This window comes from Rhinoraja longicauda, chromosome 11, assembly GCF_053455715.1.
Source record: "Rhinoraja longicauda isolate Sanriku21f chromosome 11, sRhiLon1.1, whole genome shotgun sequence".
Lineage (NCBI taxonomy): Eukaryota > Metazoa > Chordata > Chondrichthyes > Rajiformes > Arhynchobatidae > Rhinoraja > Rhinoraja longicauda.
Genome location: NC_135963.1, coordinates 8464231 through 8473739, shown reverse-complemented (window position 1 = coordinate 8473739; position 9509 = coordinate 8464231). Strand labels below are relative to the sequence as shown.

Here is a 9509-nt window from a genome sequence, read left to right as displayed (position 1 = left end):
CCCATGGAGCCCCCCTTGACCGCCAGCGGCCTCAACTTCCGCAAACACCCGACGGGCGCTCTCCTCGACCGCTGCACCCACCTCCTCCGGGTCCCCTTCTGACGCCGATCCAGGCCCCGAGGCTGTTGACCTGCTCATTCCTGCTAAATTATCCTTTATCCAACTAGTTTACTGCTTTTATTGAAGCCACATTTCAGCAAAATAGCCTTGAAGGAAATTATATCCTTTATGAAAATATCAGTTTTGGCGCTGTATTTCTAAACGATAATCAATCACCCATTAATCCATGACATGCTGAAATAGTGCTCATTCATTTCAGATGATATATGGATTATTAAGTAGATAAATAGAACAGTGGATAGGACACAACTGAAGAATTGGTCTGTTCCTGCCTGTGCAGAAAACACAAAAAAGGATGAGGCATTGAAGGAAATAAGTATGAATACAAAAGTAATTTATTGGGACAAAGAGCCAATAAACTCCTAGGTCCAACAATCTATATGCCAAAGTTTTGAAAGAGGGGACACTCTGGTTATCATCTTCCAAAATTCTAGATCTGGGAATTGTTCCTATGGATTGGATAGCAAATGTGACCCATTACTTAATAAAGCAGGAAGAGAGAGAGAGAGAGAAAAAGGAACCCAGGGACATAAGTTAAAGGCGAGGAGAAAAATAAAATTAATAGGAACCTCAAGGGCAACTTTTTTTTTAAAACACGAAGGTGGTGGGTGTATGTACCGAGCTGCCAGAGGTGGTGGTTGAAGTAGGGGCTGTCACATGGTTGTTTTAAAAGGGGCAGCCGAATATAGATTAGCTGTTTAGACTCTCAGTCTGAAGAAGGGTCTGGACCAGACACATGACCCATTCCTTCTATCCAGAGATGCTGCCTGATCCGTTACTCAAGCATTTTGTGTCTAGCTGTTTAGATTAGACTGGTTAAAAACTTTTCACTGTACCTCGGTACACGTGACAATAAATTAAATTGAACTGCAAGGATCGGCAGAGAAGGCAGATGGAATTTAATCCAAACAGGTTTGCGATAATGCACTTTGGGAGGTCAAATTCTTTTAAGACATAGTCAATGGAAAGCACCAGAAGAGCATTGATGACAGAGGAACCTTGGTGTGCTTGTCCACAGCTCCCTGAAAGTGGCAACACAGTTGGACAAGGGAAATAAATAAAAAGGCAATCTTGCCTTCATAAGCCTTGGCCCCGAGTTGGAGTCTGTACATTATGTTGCAGTTGCACTACAAATCAACTGTTGGACTGTACTGCGTTGTACATTATGCACATATTGCAGGAAAGATATGGTACACACAGAATGCTAATAAGAGATTCACTAGGGTTGTGCCTGGAATAGAAGGCTGCAGATACAAGGGTCCAGCATTTACTCTTACTAAAATGGAGGAAGTAGAGAGAGAGAATGCTTTACAAAACCATGAGACATGGACAATGAGAGCTTTGCCCAGGGAAGCACCGTCTAGACTAGGACTACAGGGCATTGCTTTAAAACGAGCGGAAGATATTGAAAGGAGATCTGAGACACAGGTTTTCCCTGCCACAAGGGTGCTGACTATTCAGAATGAACTTCCAGGAGTTTGTGGAGGCAGATACTATTACAATATTTAAAAAGGCATTTGGACAGATTCTTGGATAGGAAATGAGTAGAGCGATTCAGGCCTAACACAGGTAATGTGGTGAGAGTAGATAAGACAAAGTTAGCAAGGATAAGATGGCCATGGGGCACATTTTCTGTGCTTACGTGTTATGATCCTAATCTATCACAGCTTCCATTCCACCATATACCATCCTTTAAGTCACGCGTAGGAAGGAACTGCAGATGCTGGTTTAAACCGAAGATAGACAAAAAATGCTGGAGTAACTCAACGCGACAGGCAGCATCTCTGGATAGAAGGAATGGGTGACGTTTTGGGTCGAGACCCTCCTTCAGAGTCCGAAGAAGGGTCTCGATCAGACACCTCACCCATTCCTTTTATCCAGTGATTCTGCCTGTCCTGCTGAGTTACTCCAGCATCTTGTGTCTGTCATCCTTCAAGTCACATTGTCTCATTTCAATTGCTCAGGCATGGGTCACATTTACATCTTCACCATTTTTAACTAGTGCACTTAATCAAGTGCCCACAGTCCAACACATTAGACTTGTTCACGATCCAACAATTACATAATCGAAACACTTTATTCCCATTAATAGCATACAAAGTCTCACTACCGCACACAGGCTTACATCAGTGAATGGATGACTGAGCCAGGCTTTGACTTTTACAATATGGGGAGAACAAGCAAAATCCTTTAATGTAAATCAGTGGCTAAGCAATAACTATTCTAAATGATTACAGTGGAAATGTTTAACAAAAGAAATGGCAGCATTTCTTTGCCTTTCTAAACTATGCAACAAATTAAGCAGGTTATTGACATGGTTCTAAACACCATAGACACCAAATGGACAAACAATTCTTTAAAAGACATGAATGTTGTTCCACATTTAAAAGCTCAAAAGACTCGTTTTAAACACCTTTTCCTTTTACTCAATTTTGACCAAATACATTACTCATTAGCATTTCCTCCATTAGTACATGGTTGTTCATGGAAAACTAATCACTATTATGCTTAACAAAAAAAAACACATTAATAGACTGCTGAGAAAACATTGCGACTACAATCAGCCATGGCGTACAAAACCATCACAACAGTGCTTTTGAGGATAGAGGGGAAGCATCTTTCTCACTACTACTGCATTGTTTACAGGTTTGGAAAGAAGTAAGTACACGCTCATTCTGACAACGCTACTGGTCAGCGGGCTCACTTGCTTCGTCCTCCATCTCCGCCTGGTTTTCCTCTTGCTCCAGTGCTTGATCATCTGCTTCATCCGCCTGCCTTTCCTCCTCTTCTTGCCTTTCCTCCTCGTCGCCCTCCTCTTCCTCCTCGTGCTCCGGCTGCTGCTCCTGCTCTTCTGATGGTTGCTGCTCCTGCTGTTGCTGCTCCTGAGGATTTTCAAACGGGTTCTCGCCCTATGCACAAAGTGAAAAATACCACAACATCGTGATCAGATCCTCTCCACATGAATGAATGAATGATATTTTATTGGCACATGTCACAGGTCACAGTGATGTATTGAAGAAAGTTAGATTTAGCTCTCAGGGCTAACGGAATCAAGGGATATGAGGAGAAAGCAGGAACGGGGTACTGATTTTGGATGATCAACCATGATCATATTGAATGGCTTACTCCTACACATATTTTCTATATTCTTTGTTTTGCAAATCCAAGGTATGCAAATAGTCGTCACATAAAGGGCGCCGACAAATTTACAAGTATTCGATTTTAACACAAACCATTTTTAATTGCTTCTACCAGTAGTATCAATTATGGATGGATACACATGCAAAAGATAGACTGGGCTAGACTTGGCCAAACAAGACAGCACAGCAATGGGCCCTTTGGCCCACAATGTCTACACCAAGTTACACTAATCTCCTCTGAAACACATCCCTCCATTTCTATGTGCCTCTCCAAAAGTCTCTAAAATGCCACTAGCGTATCTCCCTCCACTGCCACTGTGTTTCAGACATCCACCACTCAGTGTACAAATAGTTGACCTGCACATCTTCAAACTTTGCCCCTCTCAACTGAAAGCTATGCCCTCAAACACTTCACTCCCCTGCTGCCAAGTCCCCCACCAGCAAAACCACAAACGTTTGTCTAGCAACCATGTCTTTTGGGTAATTATGCAATCCTGCCACTCTTGGGAAGAAATAATAGGTTTCCAACTAAAGAAGATTTGGTTTCCCCAGTTCACCGTAGACAAGGATTGAGGGAAATGCAACAAACAGCTGCCATGCTTCCTTACCCAGTTTGGCAAGTGTTTATGGACCGAAGGGCCTATTCAATATAACAATATAACAACTACAGCATGGAAACAGGCCTGTCCGGCCCTACCAGTCCACGCCGACCATTCTCCCTGACCTAGTCTCATCTACCTGCACTCAGACCATAACCCTCCAATCCCCTCCTATCCATATACCTATCCAATTTACTCTTAAACAATAAAATCGAGCCAGCCTCCACCACTTCCACCGGAAGCCCATTCCATACAGCCACAACCCTCTGAGTAAAGAAGTTCCCCCTCATGTTACCCCTAAACCTTTGTCCCTCAATTCTGAAGCTATGTCCCCTTGTTGGAATCTTCCCCACTCTCAAAGGGAAAAGCCTACCCACGTCAACTCTGTCCGTCCCTCTCAAAATTTAAAAAACCTCTATCAAGTCCCCCCTCAACCTTCTATGCTCCAAAGAATAAAGACCCAACCTGTTCAACCTCTCTCTGTAGCCTAAGTGCTGAAACCCAGGCAACATTCTAGTAAATCTCCTCTGTACCCTCTCCATTTTGTCGACATCCTTCCTATAATTTGGCGACCAGAACTGCACACCATACTCCAGATTCGGCCTCACCAATGCCCTGTACAATTTCAACATTACATCCCAACTTCTATACTCGATGCTCTGATTTATAAAGGCAAGCATACCAAACACCTTCTTCACCACCCTATCCACATGAGATTCCACCTTCAGGGAACAATGCACAGTTATTCCCAGATCCCTCTGTTCCACTGCATTCCTCAATTCCCTACCATTTACCCTGTACGTCCTATTTTGATTTGTCCTACCAAAATGCAGCACCTCACACTTATCAGCATTAAACTCCATCTGCCATCTTTCAGCCCACCCTTCCAAAAGGCCCAAGTCTCTCTGTAGACTTTGAAAATCTACCTCACTATCAACTACTCCACCTATCTTAGTATCATCTGCATATTTACTAATCCAATTTGCCACACCATCATCCAGATCATTAATGTAAATGACAAACAACAGTGGACCCAACACAGATCCTTGGGGCACTCCACTAGACACTGGCCTCCAACCTGACATGCAATTGTCAACCGTTACCCTCTGGTATCTCCCATTCAGCCATTGTTGAATCCATCTTGCAACCTCACTATTAATACCCAACGATTTAACCTTCTTAATCAACCTTCCATGTGGAACCTTGTCAAATGCCTTACTGAAGTCCATATAGACAACATCCACAGCCTTGTCCTTATCAATTTCCCTGGCAACCTCTTCAAAAAATTCAAGAAGATTAGTCAAACATGACCTTCCAGGCACAAATCCATGTTGACTGTTTCTAATCAGGCCTTGATTATCCAAATAATTATATATATTGTCCCTAAGTATCTTTTCCATTAATTTTCCCACCACAGACGTCAAACTAATAGGTCTATAATTGCTAGGTTTACTTTTAGAGCCTTTTTTAAACAAAGGCACAACATGCGCAATGCGCCAATCTTCCGGCACCATCCCTGTTTCTAATGACGTTTGAAATATTTCCGTCATAGCCCCTGCTATTTCTGCACTAACTTCCCTCAATGTCCTAGGGAATATCCTATCAGGACCTGGAGACTTATCCACTTTTATATTCTTCAAAAGTGTCCGTACCTCCTCTTCTTTAATCCTCCTAATTTCCATCACTACTCTACTTGTTTCGCTTACCTCACATAATTCAATATCCTTCAAGTTGTTTAGGTCTGCCCATGAGAGTTCATGGCAAAAAGCCCAAACAAATGTCAATCACTGCTCACGAAAGAGATTTAAATCCTTGCTGATAAATGTAGACTTTTACCAAAAGTGGACCAGTGTACTTTATTTTTACCATCAAAAGGGACAAGAAAACCATTCTTGGGGAAACAGTTGCCTGACTCGCAAATTGCCCTTTTTTAAAATCATTAGTAGGCCAAGATCTTAAAATTAACTCAATATTATTGGAAAAATAAACAAAATCTGCAGGAGGAATTCCTTCTGGTCAGGCAGCATCAGTGAAGGGAATGGACTGGCAACATTTCAGGTCGGGATCATTCTTCAGACTCTGGAGATGGGTCCCAATCCACACGTTGCCTATCCACTCCATTCACAGATGCTGCCTGGCCCGCTGAGTTCCTCCAACCATTTGCTCAAGATTCCACCATCTCAAGTCTCTGATTTCTCCAATATTATCGGGACCCCTTGAAATTACTAATTCAAGGAAACAGGGTCACTAACAAGTTTCTGAGCAGATATGGATGAAAATAAAATACTTTGCTGATATCATCAACCACATACAATAAAGGGTACTGATTTTAATATTTTGTCTCCAGAGCCTGCTACTTATCAAGCCTTACCTTTAAGAAGAGATCAAATTTAGCCTTTACGGTCGGGTTGTTCAGCATGCTACTGGCTGTGAGGAGACTCTCCCTTCTGACCTGGTCATGGTAATTCTGAATGAAAGAAAAATTAGAATAAGGAAAGAACAAACAGACTAGCTACTTAAATGGCCACTGAGGCAACAAAAAAAAAAACCAACAACCCTGTAGTTGCATATTCCTAGACGTACATGTCATGTTAACGCATCTCAGATTTCGGTTTAAATTATTCCAGCTTAAGTATTAACATTTAAGTCGGTTCTATATAAATAAAACCATGAGTCTTTCAGACCACTCTACCAAACTGTTATGGCTTCCTAACCTTAAAAGAGCTGCCTTTAAAAACTCCTCAGCTGTCATTTATAAGCTCTCTTACCATCTTACCCCAGGTCACTCTTATTTCGCCAATCACCATTGTCTTCCCCCAAGCAACATTAAGATTCACCTCTTCTTAAAACTAGCGTACAGTAAGCCCTTGTTTTAATGGACCTCTTTGTGATGGATTTTGGGTGCCTACCGACAGCTGCTGATGCCACGCCACCCCCTGCTTGCACCCCCCCCCCCCCCCCCCACCACTTAAATCCCCTGCTTAGTTTCAGTTTAGTTTAATTTATTGTCACGTGTACCGAGGTACAGTGAAAAGCTTTTGTTGCGTGTTATCCAGTCACGCCATCCCCGACCGCTTACAGCCTCGGCTCCCCGCGCCACCCACAGTTGGCACCCCCTCCCCAACTACTTACAGGCTGTGCGGTGCCTCCCCCCCCCCCCCCTGTGGTCCATTACAATGAGCACTTATAGTATTACATTCTATGCAACATTTATAAACTAGCCTAATCGGTTTTCTTAACCTGGAGAATATAGAACAAAATTTAAAATATTTAAACAAACGTGTTTTAGAAACCTTAATGATCGGCACAAATGCACGGCAAAGCTTTCTTTATGGAAGGGAAACTTTTGTACCTTCTTGCTATTGGTATGTTCATTGGACTTCAAATGTTGTTGTACAGAATGAAACAGGAAGGGAATATATGTGTTGCAGACAGCGCATTGAACGGCTTCAACCTTTTTCATTTGATCATCTGAAGAAACTCCTTAAAAGACAAAATCAATATTAATAAGTCAATAAATGCTGAAAAAATGTTCAATTAGGACACTTGAATTCAAAATGTCCCTATTAATATTTTTGGAAATTATAAACCTCTTGCGCAACTACAATTTTCTAAGTAAAAATACTTCCACTAAGGAGGTTGGATATTAAGTTTAGCTTAGTTCAGAGATACAGCGCGGAAACTGGCCCTTCTGCAATCCACTGGCGATCCTCGCACTAGGGAAAATTTGACAATTGTACCAAGCCAATTAACCTACAAACCTATGTCTCTTTGGAGTGAGGGAGGAAACCGAAGATAGCGATAAAACCCCACGCGGTCACGGGGAGAACGCACAAACTCTGTACTGTCCGCCCCCTTGGTCGGGATCGAACCCGGGCCTCTGGCGCTGTAAGGCAGCAACTATACAACTGCGCCAACATGCCATAGTTCTGCAAACTACAAATGAATGATCATGTACAGGGTGGTGTGTGACTTGGATGTTTGGAACCAGCAGTCGAGAGCAGCTTAGGCAAGCTAGTAACTGCTGTGCATTTCTGTACGTTCTTGGTCACTAGGACTAAAGATGGATCTCATCTTCTCTTAGAATTATACAGCAAGAGGTTGTTACTGGAGGGGAGGGTTTATTTGAAATTGACGGAATCAAAGTTCATACCGCTGGGTTGTATGCTGCTCGAGCAAAATACATGATGCCTCAATGATCCAAAAATCCTGTGATCTACCACCCACACGTCAATACCAGATGAGCAAGAGTATAGGGGAGAAATTGGTCCAAATCTCGAGTGATCAGACCAGTGACTACAGTTTTTTTCATTTGAACATCTCACAGGTAAGTGAACGTGCACCACAAACTGGTTGTAGCCGACCACTAATGCCAATTACTGGGTTTCTAAGCCGCACGCAAAATACCAAAAAGAATTCCAAGTGCTGAACCACAAAGGAGCCAATAAATAGTTTACCCATTAAAACATCCTTTGAAAGCTTTTGGGCCGGTTCCTTTTGATCCTGCTGCTGCAATTGTTTACGAGCTGCAATTTTCTTATTTTTGTTCACCATAGATGCCTAAATGAAATTATTGGAAAAAGTCGAACAGTTTTTATTAAACGATTCTGACAGCAAACTTGAAGTTAGCCATAAAAAGGATAAATAGTCAACAATACGAGTTAAGAGGCTAGATGAAATCAGATGATGGTACAACTGCATCCAAAAGGTAACATACATTCAAACACAATGTGCAGTTTGCACTTCATGGTAGGCTAATGTAGGACTGCTAAGCGAGTAGAAGTACCAGGTCTGAAGAAGTGTCTCGACCTGAAACGTCAGCCATTCCTTCTATACAGAGATGCTGCCTGTCCCGCTGAGTTACTCCAGCATTTTATGTCTACTACTGTGAGTGCTGTGCTACTGCAAGATGTCCTTCTGGTACTAAACCCAGATCTCATGTAGGTTAACCCTGTATTTTAGTTTAGTTTAAGAGATACAGAGCAGAAACAGGCCCTTCGGCCTACCGAGTCCGCACCGACCAGCGATCCCTGTACATTAACACCCGACACACACGAGGGACAATTTTACATTTATACCAAGCCAATTAACCTACAAACCCGGGTGTCTTTGGGAGTGTGGGAGGAAACCGAAGGTCTCGGCGATAAACACGCAGGTCACGGGAAGAACGTACAAACACCGCATAGACCAGTAGTCAGGATCGAACCCGGGTCTCTGGCGCTGTAAGGCAGTAGCTCTACCACCACGCCATTGTGCCGCCCTGTAAATCCATTGAACTAATCACAGAGTAAGCCGCTGCAATTCTGGTCAAAACATTTTCCCTCAGTCATCTTCCCTAAAGCATCCAAATGGTCTGAACATTTTAGTATAATTATCCAAATGGAAATAATTTAATACAGGGTACTTTCCAAATCATTCCAATCCCATAGTTACACTACTGCCATATAATTTCTAAGAAGCAGTAATCATTAAAGCTGTATAATTTGTGATTTCTCTTTCTCCTTGTACATATTAATGAAAACTACTTAAGTCATTCACATCACTGGGCAATTCAAACTATTGTCCACACGGTGGAAAGACTGGTTCCCTTGAAGGTAGCAAATAATCTAATTTTCCAACTAATTTAATTTTTGTAGCCCAAAAAAAAGGA

At 42.3% G+C, this 9509-nt stretch overlaps 1 protein-coding gene across 3 annotated transcripts in view; it reads right to left on the bottom strand.

Moving 5' to 3' along the window:
- Positions 1 to 437: 437 nt before the first annotated feature.
- znf326 (zinc finger protein 326) overlaps positions 438 to 9509 on the bottom strand; it is a 32818-nt gene continuing 23746 nt past the window's right edge. For all 3 annotated transcript variants that reach the window (XM_078408197.1, XM_078408196.1, XM_078408198.1), the window contains 4 exons: positions 8317 to 8419; positions 7212 to 7342; positions 6231 to 6326; positions 438 to 3029 (listed from right to left, as the gene is read on the bottom strand). In XM_078408197.1, coding sequence (XP_078264323.1) covers positions 2805 to 3029; positions 6231 to 6326; positions 7212 to 7342; positions 8317 to 8419 — 555 coding nt within the window. In that variant the 3' untranslated portion in view covers positions 438 to 2804. The remainder of the gene's footprint in view (positions 3030 to 6230; positions 6327 to 7211; positions 7343 to 8316; positions 8420 to 9509) is intronic.